This window comes from Ipomoea nil, unplaced genomic scaffold (assembly GCF_001879475.1).
Source record: "Ipomoea nil cultivar Tokyo-kokei standard unplaced genomic scaffold, Asagao_1.1 scaffold3399, whole genome shotgun sequence".
In the NCBI taxonomy this organism is placed as follows: Eukaryota; Viridiplantae; Streptophyta; class Magnoliopsida; order Solanales; family Convolvulaceae; genus Ipomoea; species Ipomoea nil.
This window is the reverse complement of record NW_017619827.1, coordinates 655,573-682,139: the sequence shown is the minus strand read 5'-3', so window position 1 is coordinate 682,139 and position 26,567 is coordinate 655,573. Positions and strand designations below refer to the sequence as shown.

Sequence of the window (26,567 nt, the reverse complement as noted above, 5' to 3'; positions counted from 1 at the left end):
TAAGGTCTAGAGTCTAAACAAAGGCACGCAGGCCCAAACCATCATAAGGAAAAGGGATCTACTTTAACTGCCTCTAGACCGCGCTCTCATCTACTCAGCACCTGAAAGAACACAAATATATATATATATATATATATATATATATATATATATATATATATATATATATGGGACGACGCCCGGTCAGCGAATGATGCTGGTAACCCACCAATACATGTGAAATATCATAGGTAGATAGTTTATATATATACAAAATCATTTGCGAAACGAGATATAGTATATATCAATTTCAAAGCCAAGATAGAAGTCAAACACAAGACTCTTTGCACTCACAATAAAGATAAGGGAACACATCCCCATACAACAAGAAGTAATAACGACTCACAAGAACGGCTCAAGGCATAATCTACCATCACACAGTAGATTAACACCCGACATGCATAACACAAGAGAATAAGGACACAACCATTGGCAACACATGCCTTGGCAACACATGCCTTTGTGACAACACATGTCACAAATAGAGAAATACACAACAACGGCTACACAAGCCTTCGTGACATCACCCATCACGAATTGAGATGTCTTCCTTATTCCCGGTTCCAACCTTATGGCTACCCCCAACCTTATGTCCAGTTCCAACCATTACCTCCAGGACCCCTGTACATCCAAGTCCAACCTTTTCCCTCCTGTGACCGTCGTCCCCCACCAACAACCACCAACAAGACCACCGATTCATAGTACACGAGGTACCGATCACACACACGGCAACACATGCCACCCAAGAAATACGTGAACCCATCACTCAGGTCACAAACTCCATAATTGCGTCATGTCCCATACCATTAATCGTGCAATCCAGGTACAGCCACACACACCACACCACAATAGGAATCAATCAACGGATCACAACGAAGATATGAAACCATACTCAACAAGGAAAGGATCACAATCCGACTCCAACGATGATTAACACAAGTCATCATCCACAATAAGAAAGGAAAAACAACACACACGCTAGCATTTAAACACCGAACTAGCATGCTTATCAAACGGGTAAACCAAACATAGTTCTGAAGAACACACAAGACTCATAACGGTTCAACAAATCACAATGTTGAACACTTAGCACGATTCAAGACACCAAAACCTACATGGATTCCTACCATATAGTTCTAGACATACGAAACATCAAGAAGACACTCAAATAGTTCCACAAAAGAACATCGAGAAGTCTAAAGACCAAATACCGAGTCTAAAGAATCACGGGGAACAAATCCCCGAACAACACCATAATACGTACCCGCGGGTGGGGCCACGGGTGGACCCCTACTCGTGGTTCTGCCCGCGGGAACCTACTCCCACCAGCCATGTACCCCGCGGGTGGGGCGGTGGGAGGAGCTCTGCTCGCTGTTCCGCCCGCGAGTACACAACCCTGTACCAAATAATCCCTTTGGGGATTTTCAACACCAAGCTCAAATTCAAGTCCAAAACATGCCAAATCTCACCAAATACAACAAAATGACTTGAATCAAAGGAATAGCCAAGCAATGGCATACAAGAACCCTAATAACAAGCTCTAGATATGCATTTTCACAAGACAATGCATCCACACTCACATTTCATAGCAAAATCACATATAGGATCCAATAAATCATCATATAGGTAAGGAAAATAGATTTTGTAGAGCATGGGTTACCTCTTGTAGACAAAAACCTTCACTTAACACTTCTCAAAGCTCCTAACAAGGTTCACCTTCCACACCCACTTCAAGAATACACCAAAAGATCATAAAGATTCTACCTTTAAGAAAAGACACCTAAAAACACAAAAGAAGCATAGATCTTACCCTCCTAGATGCTCAAAGGCAGGAAAGGTGGAATCTTGGAGACAAACTTTGAAGATTTTGTAGAGCTTCAACTTGGCTGGGAAGAAAAGCTATCTAACTTTTAGAGAGAAGGAGGAGCTCAATGTTTAGAAAGTGTAAGGGAAAGAATGAAGGATGTCTCCTAGGTTAGCTTGCATTACTAACTGACGGATATATTACGTAGCGACCCGAACTAACCCAAGGACGAAGGCAAGAATGGGTCCCGGGGCGGCGCCACGTACCCGCCCCGGCCGAGGCCTCGCCACGTGGCCCCCGCACTGGCCACGTTGGAGGCCGGGCCAACCTCCACACGGGCTCGGCCTGGCCCCACAGTGCGGCCCGATCGCGAGACCGGGCGCGGTCAATCCGGATCTAACCACCCCCCGCCTCAGAGGGTGGCGGTTAGGGGTGGGGGTTGTATAAAAGCCCCCCACCTTGTCTAGTTAAGACACGATCTACTGTTCTTACATAATTTGTCCTGAAATACTATTGTAATAGCAAATTCTACGGCATTTAATACAATCTATGGTCTCACGGCCTTTGCTATTATTCGGATCCCCGGTTGAATTAATTCCATCATTGGTGCTCTTGTTGAGAGCTGCTGTACAAGCTAAATCGCTCTCCCCACTATTGTTCATCCGCAGCGATGGCACGATCGAGATCCAGCTCTCGTCATACCAATGGTTCCCGCGGCACCCAGCTCGTCGCAAACGGGAACGGTCCCAACGGGACCCCCGCCCCCAGCATCCAACCGGCCGCCACCACCAGGTCGGGGGGAGATCTGAGGGCCCAACTCACTAACCACCGTAGCAGCGGTGCACCGCCACCCCCCCTGTCGCCCCCGCTCCGGCTCGCGCACTCATCCAAGAGGGGGTGGCGGTCTTTGAACAAGCCTCCACGGCGCTGGCGCGCATCGCGGCGGGCCTACGGGCAGAGGAACAGGCCACCCTGGGCGTCACCGGAGGGGCGCCGGCGTCGCCTCCGCCTCCTCCCACCCGGGGGCGCAGCGGTCCAAGCACCCGGCTACCCCAGGCACTCATCATCCAGGGGGAGGTCAACTCGCCTCGGCCCTCGGAGAGGCGGGGAGGAGGGGGCTCCCGCCAGGACTGCCAGCGTGACGACGATGGAAGGGCACCGACCCAAACCAGGCCCGCCCTGGAGAGGTTGTGCGATCGCGTGACAGCCCGGGATAGGCTGGGTCCGAGGCTAGCCAACGGGCCACCGGCAGCGGAGTCATGCTCCCGCCGGCCGCTGCGACAGGGATCGGTCACTCGGAGGTCGCTGAGCCGTGGGCCCCGCGCCCGCGCCCGCCACGACACGAGGCAGCCTCGCGCGGGTCAGCAGATCGGGTTCCCCGACCCCACCCTCAACGTGAGCAGGCCTCCCGGGTCGAACGATCAGGTGAAACGAAGGGTAGAGCTCCGAGCTCCCATCGGGCAGAGGTCGAGCGGCTGCAGAGGAGGATGGACGAGCTCCAGAATAAGATCGATGAGAGGGACGGGTCTCCGGAGCCCAGGACGTATTGGGCTCCCCATTCGCAGACACCATCATGGAGGAGCCCCTACCTCGAGATTTTCGCTTTCCCACCATTAAAGCATACTCAAGGACCACGGACCCGCGGGCACACCTGACCAGGTACAGAGCCGCCATGATGATCACCGAGGCAACAGACGCCATCCTGTGTAGGGGGTTCTTCGCCACCATGGACGGGCAGGCGCATGATTGGTTCGGATCCCTCCCGGCGGGGTCCATCTCCACCTTCGCGGACCTCACCCGGCAGTTCCTATCCCATTTCGCCACCAGCCTACAACGGAAAAAGCAAATTGCCGACCTGTGTGATTTGAAACAGGGGAACTCGGAATCACTCGCCGAGTACCTCAGCAAGTGGAAGAAAGAGGCCATGGGGGTCGCCGACTTTGATGGGAAGTCGGCCATAGTGATTTTCCGAAACAACTTGAGGTCAAGCGCCTTTCACCAGGACCTCATCAGGTACCCCCCCAGGACCTATAACGACCTGATGGACAAGGCAGCAAGGTACGCTAACGTCGAGGCTGCCGAGAAGAGGAAGAAGGAGCAGGAGGATGGACGAGGTCGGAAAGACAAGGCACCCCAGGAGGAGCGCAAGGCGCTGCGGCCGCACCGACGTGAGTACGCTGAGGAGCCCAGGCTGAACCCCACACACTATCTCTCCCCGCTGACACAACCAGTAGGTACCATCTTGGCGCACGCGGAGGACCAGGGAATCGTGGTGTTCCCGAAGGAGGAGTGCATGAAGATATCGGCAAGGGGGGACCCCAACAAGTACTGCAAGTTCCACCGGCAGAAAGGGCACAATACGGACGAATGCATCCTCTTAAAGAGACAAATCGAGGAACTCATCCAAATGGGTTACCTCGGCCAATTCATTAAGAGGCCCGGCCAGGCGCAAGGGCAGGCGCCGGGCCAGAAGCCAGGCAACGTATGGAGGAAGGGGGTGGCCAAGCGCCATCCACCTCGGCTCCCCGTAAGAGGGACCACCACGACCACAGCTCTGAGGAGGAGGAGAAGACGACGGAGGACTCCCAGCCCCCGAAGAAAGGGACCATTTATGTCATCTTTGGGGGACCGAGGGAGGGGACTCGCCAGCCGAGCGGAAGAGGTGGGCGAGGAGCTTGTATGTGGGGGAGGTCACACGTACCCCCCACGAGAAAAAACCAAAGAGGGAGCCCATCACGTTCACCGAAGCCGACCTGCCAGATGGGCCCCTCCCCCACCGAGACGCCCTGGTGGTCAAGCTGGACATCAACAACGTGGTGGTGCACCAGGTGCTCGTAGACACGGGTAGCTCGGTGAACGTCATGTACTACGACACGTTCACCCAGCTGGACTCTTAAGAGGATAGCTGGAACAAGTACGGACCCCCCTGTCCGGGTTCATGGGGATTCAATTGAAACGGAGGGGTCGATCAATTTGGAGGTAGAGATAGGCACCCCACCGCACACCAGGAGGTGGGAGGTCGAGTTCGTAGTCGTTAAGATCAGTTGCGCCCACAACATTATTCTCGGTCGGCCCGCCCTGGAGGACCTCAGGTGTGTGATTTCTATGGAGCACCTATGCCTCAAGTTCCCGACACTAACCGGGGTTGGGGTCGCCCGGGGAGACCAAAAGGTGAGCCGCAGCTGCTACCTGAAGGCGTGCCGCCAAATTGGTCAGAAGGACCTCCAGGTCCATACCATTGCTGAGAAGGCGTTTCGGGAGGAGGCAGGTCGACTTCGGGCCGAGCCCGTGGTCGAGATAGAGGAGGTCATCCTCGACCTCAGCTGACCTGACCGGGTCGTGAAGGTAGGGGTCGGCCTCCCGGCCGACCTCCGGGCACGGATAATCGACACCATCAGGAGCTACAAGGAGGTCTTCGCATGGGGCCCCGAGGATATGCCGGGCCTGAGCCAAGACGTGATCACGCACAAGCTGGCTGTCGACCCCGCGGTCAAGCCAGTCCAGCAGCGCAAAAGGTACCTCTCCGCTGAGAGGAGGGAGTTCGTCAAAAAGGAGGTCGACACCCTGCTAGAGATTGGCCATGTCCGGGAGGTCATATACCCCACGTGGTTAGCCAACGTAGTCCTCGCCCCAAAGCCACCTACCTGGAGGATGTGCGTGGACTACACCGACCTTAACAAGGCCTGCCCTATGGACCCCTTCCCCCTCCCAAACATTGACCAGCTAGTGGACGAGACTGCAGGCTGTGCCCTTATGAGCTTCCTAGATTCGTTCAGGGGGTACCACCAAATTTTCATGGAGGAGGCCGACGAGGAGAAGACGGCCTTCACCACGCCAGAGGGGGTCTATTGCTAAAAGGTCATGGCATTCGGACTGAAAAATTCTGGCGCCACCTACACCCGGATGGTGGCCAAGGTGTTCAAACAGGTCCTCAGCCGCAACCTCCAGGCCTACGTCGATGACATGATCATCAAGAGTACCGACGCCGACCTCCACACGGACGACCTTACCGAGGTATTTTCGATTATGCAACGCTTCAATTTACGGTTGAACCCCAAGAAGTGTACCTTCGGGGTACACGGGGGAAATTTTTGGGGTACATGGTCTCGAAGAGGGACATTGAGCCCAACCCCGACAAGGTCAAGGCCATCCTGGACATGGAACCTCCGAGGTCCCTCCGGGAGGTCCAGCGCCTCAACGGCCGGTTGGCAGCCCTGGGCCATTTCCTTTCGAGGTCGGCCGAGAAATCGTTGTCGTTCTTTGGAGTCATCAAAAAGACAAAGGGCTTCGAGTGGTCCGAAGAGTGCCAGAAGGCGTTCGAGGACCTCAAGACGTACCTTATGTCACTCCCCCCCTGGCCAAACCCGTTAAGGGGGAGGTCCTGTACCTATACCTGGGCATCTCGCAGGCCGCGGTCAGCTCCGTGCAGGTCCGGGACGACGAGGGGGTCCAGCGGCCCGTATACTACACGAGCCGAGCTCTACGAGGGGCGGAGATCAGGTACACAGCCGTGGAGAAGGCCATCTTTGCGGTAGATGTGACGTTAAAAAAGGTGAACCACTACTTCCAGGCCCACCCCGTACAGGTCCTCACAAATCAACCACTAGACGCGGTGCTGAGGGCCTCGGGGTCGGCCAGCAGGTTGGTCAGGTGGGCCATGCGGCTGAGCCAGTTCGACATCCAATTCAAGGCCAGACCCGCCATCAAGGGGCAGGCACTGGCTGACTTCATAGTCGAGTGTACCGCCTGGGAGGCCACAGAGCGGGTCCGGGATGACGACGAGGAGTGGTGGACCCTCTCAACGGACGGGTCCTCCAGCGCCAAAAGCTGCGGGGGTGGAGTCGTACTCATAACCCCGGAGGGGTTCCGGGCCTACTACGCCCTCCGCTTCGCGTTCAAATTATCCAACAACGAAGCCGAGTATGAGGCGCTCCTAGGGGGGCTCCGCCTCGCGCTAAACATGAGGGTGGAAAAGCTCAAAATCCGGTGTGACTCCAGACTCGTCGTGGGACTGGTCACAGGTGAATTTGAGGCAAGTGATGAAAGAATGTGGATGTACCGGGACGTGGTGCTCCAACTACTGGGGCAGCTGATCAATTACGAGGTCCTACAGGTGCCTCGGGACCAGAACACAGACGCTGACATCTTATCCAAGCTCGCCCAAGGGGCCCCGGAACATATCTCAAAAATAGCCCGAATTGAGGATTTCAAGAGGTTGAGCCTGGACGCCTACCCGGTCATACCCGTGCAAACCAGGCCTCCCTGCTGGTTGGACCACCTCAAGGAATACAAGAGAATAGGTACACTGCCTCCCGACGAGGCCGATGCCAAACTGGTGAAACGACGAGCCCCCACGTACGTAATCATGGGGGACACACTTTACAAGAGGTCCTATAACGGCACCTTGTTGCGCTGCCTATACCCGGACGAAGCCAGGGCGGTCATGGAAGAAATCCATGAGGGGACCTGCTCCGCCCACCAAGGGGCCTTCGCCATGTCCCGAAGGGCCATCATACAGGGGTACTTTTGGCCCAAAATGGCCAAGGAGTGCGCTGACTACGCTAGGGGTTGCGAGACCTGCCAGCATTTCCAGGTCACCCCCGGCCGACCTGCCACGAGCTACACCCCCATCAGCTCGGTCATCCCCTTCTCCAGGTGGGGAGTGGACTTAGTGGGAGCTCTGCCTATGGGGTCGGGAAAAAGGAAGTACCTCATAGTGTCAGTGGACTACTTTACCAAGTGGGTGGAGGCGGAACCACTGGCGACCATAACAAGCGCCCGTTGCAAGCACTTTGTATACAAAAACATTTTGTGCCGTTTTGGGGTCCCAATGCAACTCATCACCGACAACGGACGCCAATTCGAGGGGCAAGAGTTCAAGGGGTTCTGTGCAGAATGGCACATTACTCACAGCCGGGTGGCTGTGTGCTATCCCCAAGCAAATGGGCAGGTGTAGAATGCCAACCGCACCATAGTGGGCAGTTTGAAAAAGGAATTGGAATCCGCAGGGGGGGGGGCGTGGGTAGAGGAGCTCGACGCCATTCTATGGGCATACCGCACCACCCCCCGGAGGGCCACGGGGTTGACACCTTTCTCCTTGGCCTACGGGTTCGAAGCTCGAGCCCCAGCAGAGGTAGTAATACCTTCCCGCCGGGAAGAGGACTACGACCCCGACACGAATGAGGAGCACCATAGAACTGACCTCCACCTGATCGATGACAGGCGCGAAGCAGCTGCGATCCAAGCGGAGAATTACCAAAGGCAAACCAAAGCTTACCACGACAAGCGGGTGCGACCCCGCTACTTCCAAGCGGGAGACTTCGTGCTCAGGAGGAGGGAGGCAAGCCAGCCCCAGGCGGGAGGCAAATTTGCTGCCAACTGGGAAGGCCCATACATTGTAGCAGCCGTGGTCCGCCCTGGTAGTTACAAGCTCAAGACCCCTAAAGGGAAGATGATAGCCAGGGTCTGGAACTCAGAACACCTGCTGAAGTTCTACCAGTAGACCCGCTGCGTGAAAGGTGGACTTTGAAATGCTATTTTAGGAGGAAGACCTCCCCCCCACCCCCAATAATGTTTTAGTGAGCGGCAATAATATCACACCCCGACAACATCGGCAATAATATGTTTTGAGGCTAACACTAGGCAAAAAAAAAAAAAAAAAAAAAAAAAAAAACATAAGCCTATCACACCCCGGCAACATCGGGGCGCAACAGGGCACCGCCCCAGGCCGAGGTACGCCCAGTCGGACATCGGCCCATGGCCGTGGCCCCCTCGTGCCATGCACCTCGGCACACTGCCGGGTGCACCGTGCTGCGTGCACCTCGGCAGTCACTAAGGTCCGACACCTCGGCCAGCACCGAGGCCTAGTGCCTCAGCACAATCCGAGGTTGAGAGCCCCAGCACTGACCGGGCGCACAAAAAAAAAAAATAGGAGTGCACAGTCAAACATAAGTCCCAAGCATATAATAAAGATCCAACGTTCGAAGCATGGCAAGATAAAGCAGGAAGAGTCATCAAAGGGAATAAACAGCCAAAGTCTATGCCCGGATACACAAAATAGGGAATAAGCTAAAACGAGCATGATCAAGGCTGCTCATCCGAACCCGGCGCGGTGGCAAGTGGCAGCTTAGTCGACGGCGCAACGGCGACGGTCACTCCCTCGGCCCCCCCATCCAAATCAGGGACGTGAACACTCAGCAAAGTGGGTGAGATAATTCCCGAGGAGGTCACTAGCTCCACAGGCTCGTCGGCGCGATCAAGGGGTGATAGTGAGAAGCCCGCCGCAGGGGTCACTGGCTCGGGGTTCTCCATCTCGGCCGGCAGCTCGAGGACGACCGGGTCGAAGGCGTCTCCCTTCTGATGAAGGACAGTGTCGATCTCCTGCTGCATAGCATACTGGCCCACCTGGAAGGCCATAACACTCTCCTCCGCAATCGTCTCCTTCCCAGCGTCACTAGCTAGCCATGAGGTGACTATGTCGCCGCTGCGCCCACGGACCTACTCCTCGGCATCCCGCTCGAACTCATCAGACTTCTTGTAGGCGGGGATGACCTGTCCAAGCTCCTCTGCATGCCTCTTCTTCTCCGCCTCCAAGGCCTTCCAGGACTCAGCATCACGTCTGACCGCTTAATCGGCTCGCTTGGTCTCGGCCTCCAAGGCTCGCACCAGCTCGCGAGCGCAACCCTGCTCATCCTCGACAAGGGCCATGGTGGACACGACCCAACCCTGAGAAGAGGCACAATCATAACAATACAACAACAAAGAGTAAGTGTAATAAAGGAAATCACAAGCAAGAGTACATACCTCGAAGGTCCGGAGGGCCTCTCGAATGATAGCGGGCAAGCTCCGCGTCGTGTGCTCGGCAGGCGGCGGCGGGGGCGGAACGGCCGGCGGTACGGGGGGGGGGCGACTCGCCTGCGGTTGCGCCCTTCCCGGCGGGGGCGCACCGTGCTCAGAAGGGGGCGCGCCAGACTGCGCAGTAACCTTCTGTCTCTTCGCAACAGGACCACGCGCCACGAGGCGCTCGAGGCGCTCACGGAACGAAGACATGATGGGAGACCTCGCTGCAAAATGAAACGAACAGGGGTTAACCCATAAGCCATATGTATAAACGATGGTCTAGCGAGGGAGGGGGAACAAACCACGAGTAGAGGCACCGAAGGGCCAACAGCGGACCCGGAGGACCTGGGCTCGGCAAAAACCTCGCCCGAGGATCCCGAGGATCCCGGGGACTGCTCTGGCGCCTCATCGTCTGACAACTCGATCAAGGGACGTGCATCCGACTAGGGCATACGCAAAAGGCGCGAACAAATACGTGGCGGTAGCGGCCCATCCGACACAAAGCCCAGGCTACGCATGTTCTCCGTCGTAATCATCTCGCCAATAACAATCTCTCCCCGATTGCCCCGGAAGGCGTGGATGTCCCGGGCTAAGGAGGCCGTCTGAAGCGGGGCCCTGTGGCGCACAAACCTATTGTTCCAAGAGAGGAACGAGCGACGATCGCCGACCGAGATGAAGACAGAGTGCGGTTTTCAATCTCTGTTGGTCTGATTGAAGTCATGGAACGTCTTTATACGCGCTCGGGCCGCTATACCCACGAACCCCTTACTGGCCTGGCCGGAAGATGAGGTGACTTGAAACTAACTCTGGAAGAGGTCCATGTGGGGCTTGACACGAATGGTGTGGCAGCGAAGCAAGAAGGCAAGAAGTAAGTAATGGGCATTTGGGACCAACTGCCCGGGGGCGATGCCATAATGGTTAAGGAAGGATTCAACGAAGGGATGAATAGGGAAGCGAAAACCGAGATACAGGGACTGCACGTGAACCCCGAAGAAGAGGGGTGTCGGAGGCTCGGTGACATTCCCCGACGGAGAAGGCAGGCGCACCTCGGCCGTAGGTCCAACATAGCCCTTGGCCTCCTCAAACTCCTGCGCGGAGGTCTGAGCCAAAGTCGAGACCGCGACGAGCGCCTCCAGTGGGGTGTACTGGACAGGATCCTCGTACGGGACCGTGAAGGGGTTCTCCATGACGGGAGGATGGGCGTCCAATGGACCCTCGTATGGCATGGTGACCACCCAAGAGGAGGAAGGAGCGGGAAAAGGAGTGGGGGGGGGGGTGGGGGGCGCTAGTGTCATCCATGGGAAGGATGTGGGTGTCTACGGAGTCCAAAAACTCGTCCAAGGAACCGGAAGAAATGTACATGCACCAACTAAACCTACGAGGTAAAAGAGAAGGAGTATAAGGACGGGGTACGTTAAAAAAAAAAAAGAAAAGAAAAAATGGGGGGGCAGTTTGGAGGACCTCGACCCTAGGCCGAGGTCGAGCGAAGAGAGGCCGACCGACCCCGGGGCCTGCACGGCCTTGGCGAGCGAGGTCGGCGCGACCCGGCGCCGGAGGACGGCACGTCCTTGGCAGAGGGGGACGGCCGTTGCCGCCGTCGCCGTCGCCTGAGCCCAGGTGGACAGCCGAGGACCACGGGAGCGCAGCTTGCGAGCCGTCCCCGTGGCAGTGTCGCGACAGCGCCACCGCGACGGAGCAGCCCGACAGGGTGGTGCGAAAACAAAAAAAAAATAAAAAAAGGAAAGGGGAAAAGAGAGAGGAGAGAGGGGTGTACCATGCTCGGGCCTACGGCTCGGCGACGGGGGTAGTTGGAGGTCGGCCGGAACTTGTTGCCGCGGGTCGTCAGAATCCGGTGGTGGCTCGCCGGAGGTTGCGGCCGTGGGGTCGCCGGAATTCGGGGGGGGGGGGCTCGCCGGAGTTGGGAAGAGGTGTGATGTTGCAGAGGGGGAAAGTGTGGAATGAAGGGGGAGAAGGGGTTTATATAGAAGAGGGGGAGATAGGAAGAGGGGGAGTTTTGAAATTCAAAACCCAAAAAAGAGGGGGGAAAAGGTGAAAGGATGGATGTGATTGGTTGACTTGGGAAAGATGATCAAAACCTAAGAGGACTCTACTGTGTATGTGGCCTAGCAGACGAAGGAGTCATGTTCCGGATGGAGTTCTTCATCATTATCGCGCGCTTGGACGGCACCTATAACGCTGGGATGCGGACGTCTCGGGTCGGCATTTTGAGAGGTCGGCCGGAGCGTTTACTCTCCTTCACTGACGATTACTCGCAGCTCGGAGAGTGGGGGACTGATGACGGATATATTAGGAAGCGACCCGAACCGACCCAAGGACGAAGGCAAGAACGGGTCCCGGGGCGGCGCCATGTACTCACCCTGGCCGAGGCCTCGCCACGTGGCCCTCGCACGGGCCACGTTGGAGGCCGGGCCGACCTCTCCAGGAGGTCGGGCCGACCTCCACACGGGCTTGGCCCGAGCCCATGACGGGCTCGGCCTGGCCCCGCAGTGCGGCCCGGTCGCGAGACCGGGCGCGGTCAATCCGGATCTAACTACCCCCGCCTCAGGGGGTGGCGGTTAGGGGCGGGGGTTGTATAAAAGCCCCCCACCTTGTCTAGTTAAGACACGATCTACTGTTCTTACATAATTTGTCCTGAAATACTATTGTAATAACCAATTCTACAGCATTTAATACAATCTATGGTCTCACGGCCTTTGCTATAACGTTCGTACTACTTACTTATTATTCGTATCCTTATTCGGGTTAGTTAAGTCGGACCCCCGGTTTAATTAATCCCATCACTAACATAAGGTGAAATGTCTTTATTACCCTTACTAAAATGAAGAGGTGTAAGGGAACAAGGGAACTACTCACAAAGCTTTAGGTACAACACTTGACTTTGGGTTGTCTAGTCAATTACTAGTCCCTGACTACTGAATTTCAAGAATTTATGGAATTAAATTATCAATTGGCTTAGGATTAATTACTTAATTAATCCCTTAATTGAATTTGGATTACCGGGTGTCACAACATACAACCCTAAGTGCGGCTTGCCAATGCACATCACGTGGTGTAGACATGAATTGCGAAAGGAGATTAACTGCATAAGTGATGTCTGGCCGAGTGACTGTGAGGTAGAGAAGGCGACCAACGAGTCGTCTATATATGGATGGGTCTGCAAGAAGTTCGCCTGTGTTAGGAGTGAGTTGATGACTAACCTCTATAGGAGTTGAGGCGGGTTTACAAGCCAACATTCCCGTATCTGAGAGAATTTCAAGGGCATATTTCCTTTGATTCAAAAAAATTCCAGTCGAGGAACGTGCAACTTCTATTCCAAGGAAGTACTTCAATGATCCCAAGTCCTTGAGTTGAAATTTGTTTGCTAGGTACTGTTTGAGGATAGTAATGATGGTCGAATCATTACCTGTGATAACAATATCATCAACATAAACAAGCAAAATAGTTAGAAAATTTCCACGTTTGTAAGTGAACATGAAATAATCTGCTTTAGATTGTACAAAACCGGTGTTGGTGAGGGATGTGTAAAAAGTCGTGACCATGATCGTGATGCTTGTTTGAGCCCATAAAGAAATTTGTGGAGACGACAAACCTGATTCTCCCCCTTTCGCCTAAACCTGGAGGGACTTGCATGTAGACTTCTTCATGAAGTGTTCCATGAAGGAAGGCATTAGAGACGTCAAGTTGATGAGTAGCCCATCCTCGTACGGCTGCGATGCTAAGAACTGTACGGACTGTGACAAGCTTTGTTACAGGAGCAAAGACATCAGTGAAATCAAATCCTTCTAGTTGAGAGTATCCTTTTGCTACCAAGCGGGCTTTGTATCGCTCAACAGAACGATCAGGTTTGTATTTGATACGGTAAACCCATCGACATCCAATAGCGGACTTACCAGGGGTAGAGTTGTCAAAAACCAAGTATTGTTTGCTTCTAGAGCATTTACTTCTTCTTGCATAGCTCTTTTCCACTTAAGGTCAGTTTGTGCAGTAGAGAAAGAAGATGGGTCAGATTCTTTGGTGATATTATTGATAAAGCAAATGTGACTAGGATTGTATGCTCTAGAGTCAAGAAAATAAGAAATGGGATATTGTGGTGTTGTAGACACGTTGCATATGTAGCTAGAAAGGTAACTGGGAGGTTTATGTTGCCTTTGAGATCGTCGAAGGGGGATTGGTGGTGGTGGTGGAGAATTGGAGCACGGTTGTTCATTTATGGGTGAGTTAGTTATGGAATGATTGCTTTCAGGCAAAGGTGTTTCTGGAACAACCGGTATATGTGTGGTAGGGGTAGTGTGTTTATCAAGGTGTACAGTAATTGGTGTGTTTTGTTCTTCAATGGATGGTATAGGTAGAGGCAATGTGGGGTTGAGAGTTGATTGCGTAGCTAAAGCAGGTTCATCTTTAAAAGGAAAAATATTCTCATAAAAAACAACATCTCGACTCACAAAAACTTTATGAGAGTTAAGGTCATATAGCCTATAGGCCTTTTGACCTTGAGGATAGCTAAGGAAAAGGCAACGCTTTGCTCTAGGGTCAAACTTATTTGGGTGATTTTGTATGGTAGATGCATAACATAGGCAACCAAAAACACGTAAGGTAGTAAAATCAGGGGAATGTCCAAACAGGACTTCAAAAGGAGTTTTATTTTGCAAGACTAGGGTAGGGGTACGATTGATAAGATAAGTAGTAGTTAAAACACAATCGCCCCAAAATTTTAGGGGTAGTCCTGCTTGAAAGCACAAAGCGCAGAGCACGTGCCACATTAAGAAGATGACGGTGCTTGCGTTCAACAACCCCATTTTGTTGGGGTGTGCTAGGACAACTGGATTGTTGCAAGATTCCATATTGAAGTAAGATATTTTGAAAATCAATTTTTGTGAACTCAGAATCATTGTCAGATCGAAAAGTTTTAACACATGTATTAAAATGATTCTTAACATATGATAAGAAATGAACAAGCAACAAAAAAAACATCAGATTTGTATTTCATCATAAAAATCCAAGTAGCTCTAGAATAATCATCAACGATAGTTAAAAAATAATGATGTCCCATCCGGGTAGGAATAGAATACTTACCCCAAATGTCAACATGAATTAAATCAAATCAAGCATTAGTTGAAGTATGGCCTATAGGAAAAGATAAACGTTGCCTATTTGGACATATGACAAATATCACAAGGATCTTTAAAATCAGAACAACCTAGTGTAGAAATTAAATATTTAAAAACCGAATGAGATGGGTGACCAAAACGAGAATGCCATGTATTAGGAGTGATGGTGGTTAATGCAGTGGATTGCGGTGTATCACAAAAGAAATATAAGCCATTGTGTTCATGGCCCCGACCAATCTCCATCTTCGTGGAAAGGTCCTGCAACACGCAATAATTAAGAAAGAAAATGACAATGCAATTTGAATCTTTTGTTAATTTTTGCACAGATAACAAGTTAAATTTAAATGTAGGGACATATAAAACATCAATTAGATTAATATTCGGGGATATACGAGCATGTCCAATACCACATACAGGAATTGCATTACCAGTTGGAACAGATATATTTCTGACAGTATTATTGTATTTAGGCAATTCAGTAAAGATAGAGAGATTGAAACAAACATGATCAGTAGCACCTGTGTCAACCCATTCATTTGAAATATTGAAAATAGATGTTAAAGCTATAGACTTACCAATGAGATTTGCCTTTAGATCCTTTACCTCTTGTAGCAATCGGAGTAATTGTTGAAGTGATTCGGAAGGAATAGACAACGGTGACTGCGTCATTACATGTTTACTATTAGTATTTCCTTTTTTTTTTTTGTTGAATTTATGCCTGGGAGGATACCCATAAAGCTTGTAGCAAACTTGTTGTGTATGACCAAGTGCGCCACAATGAGCACATCGGGGTCGTGGTCGATTGTTACTTGGACGATATGTGGAGAATGATGCATGCACCTTGTTTGTAGAAGATTGGTTGGCAGCGGCAGTAAACTGAGGCGTAGAGGATGTATGAGATTGCAGCGAGGCTGGTGCATCAATGTCAATTCGGGCTGCCTGAAGAGGCGAATGATCCACCGGATGTCCGTAACTTTTGCTTTGTACACGTTGTGATTCATCTTGCAACAACAATGAGTAAGCATTTTTAATAGTAGGAAGTGTACCATTAAGCAACAGTTGACTCCGTGGTTGAGCAAAAGTGTCTCGAAGGCCCATGAGAAATTGCATCAGTCGACGACGCTCCATTTGTGCAATGTATTCCTGGCGAGCAGAGCACGAACATTTGGGTGGAGGATCCAACAGGTTTAATTCGTCCCAAAGTGCACTCAAATGATTATGGTAGTTTGCTATGGATGCATCACGCTGGGAAAAAGTTGCTATGCGCTTTTCAATTTCATAGATGCGAGGTCCATTCGCGGTAGAAAATCTTTCCTGTAAATCTTTCCAAGCAAAGGCAGCGTCGGTGGCATATAGGACCGTGTTAGCCAAGGATGAGTGTATTGAATTGAGGATCCAGGACATTACGATGTTGTTCACCCGATGCCAACGAGCGTGATCGGGATGGGCAACATCTGGCATGGGAAAAGATCCGTCAACAAAACAAAATTTGTTGCACCCTTTAAGGGTCATTTTCATCGCGTGTGCCCAAGGATTGTAGTATCAATGCCGGTGAGAACATTGCCAACGAGCGTGGTGCCCGTACCATCAGAAGAGTGGAGGTAATATGGATTTTCGGCAATGATGAAGGATTGTCGCTGAATGGCAAAACCTTGACCAGTGTTGATGGTGGATTTTTCTGGATTAGTGGATGCATGGAGAGGGTATGTAGATGTTATTGTAGCCATCGTTTGGATTGCAATGTAGAACCAAAAGAAAATCATCAAAGATGAAGAAGCATTGAGCAATTGAAACCTTCTGATATACCATGTAAGCTTTTTTATGTACGCATGAATACATGGAGGAGTGAAAATAATATATTAAGTATGTATATTTGCTTGCAGTGAATTGAGGAGTACATAGCGTATATACATGATGCTGTTAACGGTAAAATAAATAGAAAAGGTAAGAATAAATACAATAAAGATATTTACCTAAAGAATATACTAATAGTTTGGAAATAATATAACTAAATATACACATAATTGATATAGAAAATATTGTTCTAAAAAATATAAGTTATGATTGCTTTATCGTATTGCAGTGTGGCAGTAATTGATATTTAGATATCTGTGTAATGCATATTGATACAGAGTAGTGTGGCAGTAATTGATATTTAGATATCTGTGAAATGCATATTGATACAGAGACTCAAACCCACTACAGTTGCAACCAAATTTGCATGGGTAAACACAACTCCCTACAATATTGCAGAAAAAGGACAGAATTAGTTGGTATGTTTACGCAATCAATTACGATATAAGACTAAGTAATATGTTATACCTTGGGTACGGTGTTCCAGTAGTACTACTTGTGTAGCATATAGATCAGAAAAAACAGCATCCCTAGTAGCACAGTATTCTGCTGATGTGCAACAAGTTGATGTTTCAAGCACACCACATGCAGCCATATTACAGGAGTCTACTGATGTTGCTGAACAAACAAATCCTCAAATGTGTAACGAAGTAGAAGTAGCAGCAGCTTCCAAAAAGGCTGAAAAAGCTATAGCACAGCCTACTGAAGAGCAACCACAAAAAGAACGGAGAACAAGAAAATGGGCCCAGGCATTGATTTCTCCATTATTTATAAAACAATTGGAATTGACATCACCATACACTCCCGCTGAGAAGGCGTTTATCAATTGGTTTGAAAAGCAAGATGATGAGACCTCATAAGTTCTACCTAACATGCCTATTTTGTTGTATATTAATTGTACCGGCTAAGTGAACCTTTTTTTTATTATTTTTTTCTTTATGTTAAATAGTTTTATATGAATATTTGTAGGTGTAATGAAGTGTTTAGATGCGGGGAGAAAGTTTTATTTATGATGCAGCTGAGATCATTTGAAAGAATGAGTATGTCGAATCTGGGGTGTTGGATACTTGGGCTCTGATTCTAAATTTCCTGGACGCCTACAGTTCTGGAGAATTTGTTAATAAGAGGTTCTTTTTTACAACAAATCCGGTATGTTATTTTATGAACAAGTTATAGTTTCATGCACATTAAGAAACATTTTGAAGCACAGATAGCATTGCTGCTGTAATTATCAACTTGTTCATTTAGAAAAGCACACATTAAAATATAGTTTCACACACTTTAAGTGAAAATAAAATAGCTTGAATTATTAATGAAATGTATAATTAATATCTAATGATCATAATTTTTTAGGCGTACTGTATTGTGAATAAACAACCTGGACTCAACGTTGATGAATTGTACAAAAAGTTTCAAGACTTTCTTGATATAGAGGTTGATGCTCTTGAAGATGCAATGAGCCGTCATTTGGTAAATTATATTGTAAATGCTTACATTAAAATTCGTATTTATCATTTCTTTGTGCTAATACATATAAAACAATTTCTAAAATGCAGTTTTTTTTCCCAGGTATTGCATCTGATAACATATATGTAATATTATTTGATTTGAGGATTGGATATATACGGATTGATATAATTGACAATTCCTCTATTGGTGGTGCTACAACTGACAAATATGGCAATATACCTGATACATTGGTAAGTACTGAATCACACGTTTCACACCTTTAAAGTCATTATACGAACTTTAACTTTTTATTTTTTTATAATTTTCTATTTATTTGCAGAAAGAGTACTTTGCACAGTATTTGCGTAGAAAGATGTTATTCTCTCTTGAACAAGCGGTTAAAAATGTTGTCCCAATAAGAATGCAGATGAAATGGAGGGATTCTACATACAAGACTGATTGTGGCGTATTTACAATGCGCCACATGGAAGCATATATGGGGACTAGGGCAACTGGTTAGGCCTGTGGAATCCGTAAAGGAAAGAAAACAGATCTTGATTGTCTCGGGGTAAAGTGCATTGTAGCCATATTAACTACTGAAAATAATGACTTGTCAGATGGAAACAAGAAAATGGTTGGTCTTGGCGAGGAAGAATGATTTTTTTTTAATCTTAGTGTTAGTTGATGTAATTAACACACTTTGTAATATGTTGGTTGTGCTATAAAATTCTCTGATCTGCAGTTGATAATCTTAATATGTTTGTAAAAAAGAGTTAATGTGTGTTGGTTTTATATATAATTTGCGTGAAATAACACAGTTAATGTGCGTTGATATACACTTAACATGCGTGTTATGGTGCTTGAAAGCAAGCGTAAGTAATATGTCCCTACAATATTGCAGAAAAAGGACAGAATTAGTTGGTATGTTTAGGCAATCAATTAAGATATAAGACTAAGTAATATGTTATACCTTCGGTACGGTGTTCCAGTAGTACTACTTGTGTAGCATATAGTAGTACTAAGAGTGAATTTTGATTCAAAACTATTAGCTCCCTTCATTCCAACCACAGTACAAAGTGACGCTTCTGCTTCTTCTGGGGCTGATTTGTCCTCTTCAAGTTCCATAAATCATTGTTTCCTTGGTCTTCTATGATGTTAAAGGTAGGGCCACTACATTTGTGCCCAGGTTGCCAAGGATCAAAGCACTTGCAACATCTCTTTTGTTCCTTAAACTGGTTCCTGAATTGGGTAATTTCTGGTGTTTTAGATGCAGTGGTTTGGGTAGATAAGGCTGGATTTTGGCTGGGGTTTAGGTTCTAGGATCAATTACTTAAATGTGTAGAAGGCCATGAGAAATTCCCAAAATGTGTGCTGACTTTTTTTTTGACAGAAATATGTAAAACTCTTTTACGAGTTGCGTTTTTGAAGCTGTCCCAGCAGTATTTTTTTTTCGTTAATTACTTAAAACGCAATTGCTAGTTGCGAACGCATCTCCCAAATGCGTTATCATGTGACGTATGGAATACGTTAAAACGCATTTGGGAGATGCGTTTTACGTATTATACTGGAGTTGAGGAAAGACAGTGGGGTGGGGTAAAATGCATAGCCGATTGCGTCGTGTGATCTGTTGGTGAGCTTAAGCGCGCCGCTTGGTTTGATCACAGTGGCTCCCTGCAGGTTCAGGTTTGATCTGTTGAATCCATTGTACAGAAAATCGAAGGATTCCGATACCGTGAGGAGAGTGGAAACGGAAATGAGGAAGGCGAGGGAGTCCTTCGAGGTCGCCGGAGGTACAAAAAAACATAAAAACGCAACTTACTTTTGCGTTTTACGTATTATACCGAAAACGCAAAAGTAAGTTGCGTTTTTACCTATACCGTATCCGCTGGAAAAGGCATGAAGGTAATGCGTTTTACGTATACGAATACGTAAACGCAACTACCTCTTGCGTTTTACGAAAATACACGAAAAATAAAAAATAGCCGGGACACAACCAAAAACGCAACTCCCAAAGGAGTTTTGCATATTGTTGTCAAAAAAAAAAAGCCGACACATATTGGGAATTTCCAGCTGTTGACCACACATTTAAGTCATTCATCCTAGGTTCTAGGTGTAAGGTTGATTGGAATTGGAGCTGTATGTTCTGGTGGTCTGTGCAGGTTTGGGATTCCAGTTAGAAGCCTTAGGGCCATCACCTCCTTTCAATCCCTTCTCATATTGTCTGGCTAACCAGATAGCATCCTCAGGATTGCCCAGTTTAGAAGTCCTAACAAAGCACCTTAAATTCTGCTTCAACCTGGCAATATAGTTTTCTAGGAAGTAATTCTCAGTAAAACTACAATTTTTCTTATAAGTTTTTTTTTCAAATTAAAATATATACATTTATGTTCCACCTACAACCTACCACCTTGAAAAACACCATCATTTAATTAATGGAATTTCTAAATTTGCAATTTATTTGAATTTAAGACATTTAATATTTAACCTTTATTAGAGATAATCTTATATGAACAATTTGAATTCAATCAAGAATCTAGGGCCACATGATCTCAGTTCAAATTTACTAAATTTGGTTCAAAGTATTGTCATAATATAATACCTTTAGTATAGTCCACATATATTTATTCACAACATTTATTGGAGGAGGGCACTCATCAGAGCAAAACGAGTGAGGGGTGAAATAGACATTGTATTGGAGAAGTTTGTTATAACTTCTCTTCCCGCCATAGACCTGTGTATATAAGCAGATGATCTCTGTTGTTCTCTGCGGTAACAGATTAGATTCTTTTTCCTTCCTCTTCATTCAGTTGCTACTCTTCCTGTCATGAATAATTAAAAAAATAATATCAAAGCTCGATCAAATGAAAAACATTATATTGGTTGGTCTTCAAGACCTGTTGGACGATAAAAATAAATAGAAAATAAATAGTATAGGGCTTTTATAGTCTTTTCTCCTACTTTCCATAACCGTTCATCTTCTTCCTTATATTGTAAAGTTTTGTATTGTTTTTGTGTGAACTGAAATACATTTTCTGTCTTCTCAAAGCTGCTCTCTCTGCTTCTCTTTAATTCGTTCATTCATGTAGTTCACCATTCCGACATGGTATCAGAGCCACCACAGTGGTTCACCTACCCCGCCGCCGCCGGCATCGGAGAGTCCAGTCGAAGAAGCCATTCGACGACTCCTGATGCTAGATCGCTTTTGCGATCTTTTCCGATCAATCCGCAGTGGAACATCGCTACGCAGAGCAGCAATAAATCCATAGTTCGCGCATCGCGAATCAGTCCGATTGCTACGCAGAGTAGTCGATCATCAACAACGATTCCGCAGAGGAATCCACAAGATAAGGACACTCGAATCTCCCCGGCGATCTCCACAGTCGTTCCGCAGCTGTAACACCCCAGACTTTCAAGATATTTAAAACTTATAAAATAAAGGTGAAATCTCATTAAGTCCCAATCAGAGTACGAGAGTATGGGGTGCTATGCCACACCTGAGCTAGAGAACTCAGGTGCACAGGCTAACTAACTAATGTCCCAATAATATAAATGCATAAACATGGCACGCAGGCCGAAAGAGAAATTAACTACTTCTACGCTCCAAGCTCTAGCGCACTCCAGTGACCTATTCTTCTGTGCCTGAAAGCCAAATATATCTGTTCAGCGAGAGATGCTGATATACGAAAAGTCATTTCGAAGCATGAGGATATATCCTAAGAGACTCTAGCTTTCAAATCAGGGAACCGACTCGACAGATAGGGGTACACACAATCAACAGTCATAATCAAGTATATACAATTCTCGACATAGGGCACAGTTATAAATAAACACAACCAATAATCACAATTAAACATGTATAGTTTACTAGCAAGAATCCTATGGTCACGTTTCCATAACAGTCACAACATCAATCCTTCCTATCTCATCATATAGCACACTTTGTTGGCGCCACAGGACCAATCGCATGCCCATACATGAGGGTCAGCGCATATAGCTCTGACACGGCCCAGCAGCACCCTGCCCCGTCTCACATTACGGAGGAGTCGATCGCAACCGACTGATGAACCGCAGTTCTATATAATATTTATATACCTGACCGGTCTTTACCAGCCTGGTTAACAGTTGGGATGGTTCTCAGCCCATTCAACTGCCCGTATAGTGGACCTTTGTCCTATATAATATTTATATACCTGACCGGTCTTTACCAGCCTGGTTAACAGCCGGTATGGTTCTCAGCCCATCCGACTGCCCGTATAGTGGAACTTAGTCCTATATAATATTTATATACCTGACCGGTCTTTACCAGCCTGGTTAACAGCCGGTATGGTTTTCAGCCCATCCGACTGCCCGTATAGCCCGATTGATCTCAACCAAATCGGGGTAACATGCACACATAACACTTAGCAAGCACATGCAGCCCATATTAGCACATTGGGAAAGGGGGAAAACGTATAACGAAACCTATGCGTGGTCATCCACAACTAGGAATATTCCTAAGGGGTTCATACTTCTCATACCTGGGTCAAGGGGATACCAATTCAACTAGCATGCAATATATAAGACTCATACAACCTACGAACGGTACCCGAAACATCAAACTAGACATAGGCACGATAGACGGAGTCCGTTGGGACACCACGGGGGTCGGGGAAACATCAAACGGGGAAGCCGGGTCCCGAGTGTGGGAATTTCCAGCGGGTAGGGGTTCACCCGCCGGCGTTACTGTTCCGGGCAGCGGGTGCCCGGCGGGCAGCTGCCCGCCGGCCGGCTGCCCGCTGCCGGAACTGTCCCTTTTTTACCGCGGGTAGGTGGTGGGTCCCCTACCCCCACCTACCCCCCACTGACTCATTAACACCAAAAATGCCCCGGGAACCTTCGTGGAACCCGAGACCATGCTCAGACACTTTCAAACGCTATTGATAACACACGTAGACAATCAACGGATCAAAATTAAGAAACAAACGGCACATAACCTAACATGCTTCTCTAATCATAATAAACACCCAATCATGCGAATTCCCACCCAATATACCAAGAATAACACCATACGAATTCCACGATACAACCTAGGGTTCTAATTATTTTTAAACCAACCAGAACACAATTCATCTTCTAAAATCAAGATTCGGTAGGAATATCATATAACTATCAAGAACCTCATATAATCATTAAGAACATCAAGAGCACCATGTAATTATCAAGAACGTCATTTAATCATCAAGAACGGCATAATTATCAATAACTCATCATCGTCAAGATCATCAAGAATAACCATGGAATCATAACACCAATATAACAAATAATCAACATACAATAATATGGGGGATCCTAAGGGGGAATTATAACTATGAAAATAGGTTTTGTTGAGACATGGGTTACCTCTTAGCCTTAATTAATTCCTTGGCTATGAAGGGTCTTTCTTTAAGCTTTCTTGCTTTCTTGATTTCTTCTAGGGGATTCTTGGAGCTCTTTGGGGTGGTGGGGCACTTATTGTGGTGGGGGGTTTCAAGGTGCCTCTTAAGTCCCCTATTTATATATTTAGGAGTCCTAGTTAGGAACTAATATTATGGGCTTGCTAATTCTATCTCTTTTGGGACTAAGGATTGGGTTTAGGGATAAGGGCCCGTGGACTATGGTGGGCCTTTCCTAATTAATTATTGTGATTTAATTCTTTCTTTTGGGTAATTGATTAAATGATTTAGTTGATCTTAGGGGTCGTAACACGTGGTGTTACAGCAGCGGAAGGAAGGAATTGATCTGCCGAATGAGATTCTCAATTTGAAGAAGACGGAGCAGTCCTCCGATTCAGCCACAGAGGTTGTGTCTCTCGTTTCGAAGCGATCGCAGGAGTTCGCGAAGGAAGCTGCTAAGTGCTCGCTGGAGCTGACGATTGGAGGCGAAGCCGAGAGTTCTAAGGAGATCGTGGCCGAGCAGATCACGTCCACAGTAGTTGTGTCTCTCGATCAGAAATTCGTTCAGAGAGATAGTTGTTCGTGTGTGAAGTCGAGTTCTGGAGTTTTCGAAAGTGCGATCGAGCTAAAGTTGTCTATAAACGATGAGGTTTTCGATGACTACTCGTCTGCATATTCTGAGCTTCAGTCAGATGTTCTTCGGGAGAGTTCCGATTTGGATTTCTCCGATTATAGTCCGTCAATGTGGCGTTTACTGTTGAGTGAGCTTCATGTTGAGCGTGCTAGTGCTATAGAAATTCCCAATGGGATTGGTGGTAGTAGTAGTAATGCAGAGGCGTTTGCAAATGCTATGGTTAGGTTCCATGGAGGCTGTAGATTTGAGAATGGTAGGCCTAATGAGGGTCCTATGCATATCATAAGTTCTTTGGAGAATGAGATTGTGTATCCAAAGAAGTATAATCTTAATCCTGAGGTGAATACTTTGTTGAAAAGGAATGTGGGAGTCTGTTCTGCTGGACTTAGAGAGAATACGAAACATTTAGAGAATCAGTCGCAGGCTTTCTTAGGCTCTTTGAAGATTGGAGATTCTTTGGGATTAACTGAAACTGGGGGTGACCAATCCCCAAACGTTGTGAATAATGATGACACAGTACTTAATCACAGAGTTTCATTTGAGGTTACTGCAGAAGATTTTCTAAGGTGCATGGAAAAGAAGCCAGGATTGTTGTCCAAGGCTGGATTTGTGCCTCTTGAGAAAGGGAAATCTACTGCCAAAGGACAAGGATGCACTCCTGAAATGAAAATTGGTCATGATTGTTTTGCAGTCGAGTCCTCGGGAGAAAGCTTTGAAAGGGCTTCTGCAAATGGAGAGGAGCCTAAGCAATGTGCACACGAAAAGGCAAAACAAGCTGCGATGAAGTTGTTCAATGACATTTCAGAACTTGAGATGCTGAGGAAGGAAAGGGATGAGAATCAGCTGCTAAAGAAGGGGATGCAAGCCATTGAAGATAACTCCATGAAGAAGCTTGCGGAAATGGAGAATGAACTCCGTAAAGCTAGTGGTCATTCTTCCTCTTCTGAGGCTCCAAACATGTACAGGTTGTGCATAGTATTTCTAACGTTTAGCTGCATTGGCTATGCAATGCTTTTTATTCTGTGTGCAACAATCTGTTGCTGCCTCCCTTGCATAATTTCTATCCTAGGCTTGAGAAGATCTGTCACAAAACAAAGGAGCCACACCAGAATCAATCAATTCTCTGCCTACCTATAAATTCAAGGTAAAGAAAAACAAAAGCAAAGATAGTGGAGGACTTCTGCGCTCATGGAGATGAGTTCATGATGAAGAATGATTCTTCATGTTGATGGTTTCTCTAGCAGAGCAGAATGGCAGAATCTGATGGTTTGAAAAGAATGGGTGTTTAAGGAGGTCCACCATCCTTGGTGGACTCAATGGAGAAGCCTGGATAATCAAGAAAAGAAAAGAATTACATCAAGTCCTACTAGTTGAAGCTACTGATTGTGAATCTCACTACCTTTTGTGTTTAAGCTGGGCATGTAGGATCTACACGCTCCAGCTTCGGGGAGGGGGGGGGGGTGTTTGAGGATAAAAATAAATAGAAAATAAATAGTATAGGGCTTTTATAGTCTTTTCTCCTACTTTCCATAACCGTTCATCTTCTTCCTTATATCGTAAAGTTTTGTATTATTTTTGTGTGAACTGAAATACATTTTTCTGTCTTCTCAAAGCTGCTCTCTCTGCTTCTCTTTAATTCGTTCATTCATGTAGTTCACCATTCCGACAAGACCCATTCTTCAGGATTGATCTAAACAAATGCCCTTCCCACTGGAGATGAAGATAAATCTTCAAACCTACATGCATTAGTCTACATACCACGAACATGGGGCAATAACATAGTTTGAAGCCTTTGATGTAAGTCCTCGATCTAAACTCACAAGAAGAAGAAGAGGAAGAAGAAAGGACCATCATATCATTCCCGGGGTATAATGCTTTCTTAGAGTAAAGGGCATTGATAGCTACCTTGGAGTTTTTTTTAAAAGCCATTTGAGGGTTAGCTTGACCTTTGGTGCAGTGGTCGAGCAACTTCTTCAGTTCAACGAATTTTTTTAGCACACTCAATAGCGATTCAGATTATCCTATCACGATCTTTTCTTCTTGATCGTCTGTCCTTTAATTATTACAAATATGTTGTTTGTTTTTTCAACTCATTTTTTGATTTCTTTTATTTCTCATTATAGATCCAATTTTGCACTGATATAACACGTTTGATGCACATAATGAATTTTAGAGGAAAAATAATCATATTTCATAGGCAAAGGAATATGACATAATATATCTTGTGTGTGATTGTGGGTTAATAAGAAAGTATCTAATTCAAAAAAAAAAATGCCACATTACTGGTGACAGAGAACAATAATTGTTGAGTTCTCTAGCTTTCTAAAAATGAATAGAACGGGACTAAATTTATAAATTTAAAAGAATTGATAGATAAATAGTTTAATTGCTCTTATATATATGTTTTC

General features: G+C 47.2%; 1 protein-coding gene across 1 annotated transcript; it reads left to right on the top strand.

The window, feature by feature from the left end:
* The first annotated feature begins 3,515 nt into the window (after positions 1-3,515).
* LOC109171165 lies at positions 3,516-5,170 on the top strand. The gene is made up of 2 exons (XM_019320299.1): positions 3,516-4,370; positions 4,970-5,170. The coding sequence occupies exons 1-2, from the start codon at positions 3,516-3,518 to the stop codon at positions 5,168-5,170; spliced, it is 1,056 nt and encodes a 351-aa protein (XP_019175844.1).
* The last annotated feature ends 21,397 nt before the right edge of the window (positions 5,171-26,567 follow it).

What these genes read in the sequence shown, in the direction of transcription:
- LOC109171165 (XM_019320299.1), top strand. Translation starts at nt 3,516, where the DNA reads ATGATGATCACCGAGGCAACAGACGCCATCCTGTGTAGGGGGTTCTTC. An exon ending in GCCATCCACCTCGGCTCCCC is followed by an intron (nt 4,371 to 4,969) that starts GTAAGAGGGACC and finishes CTATGCCTCAAG; the next exon opens with TTCCCGACACTAACCGGGGT.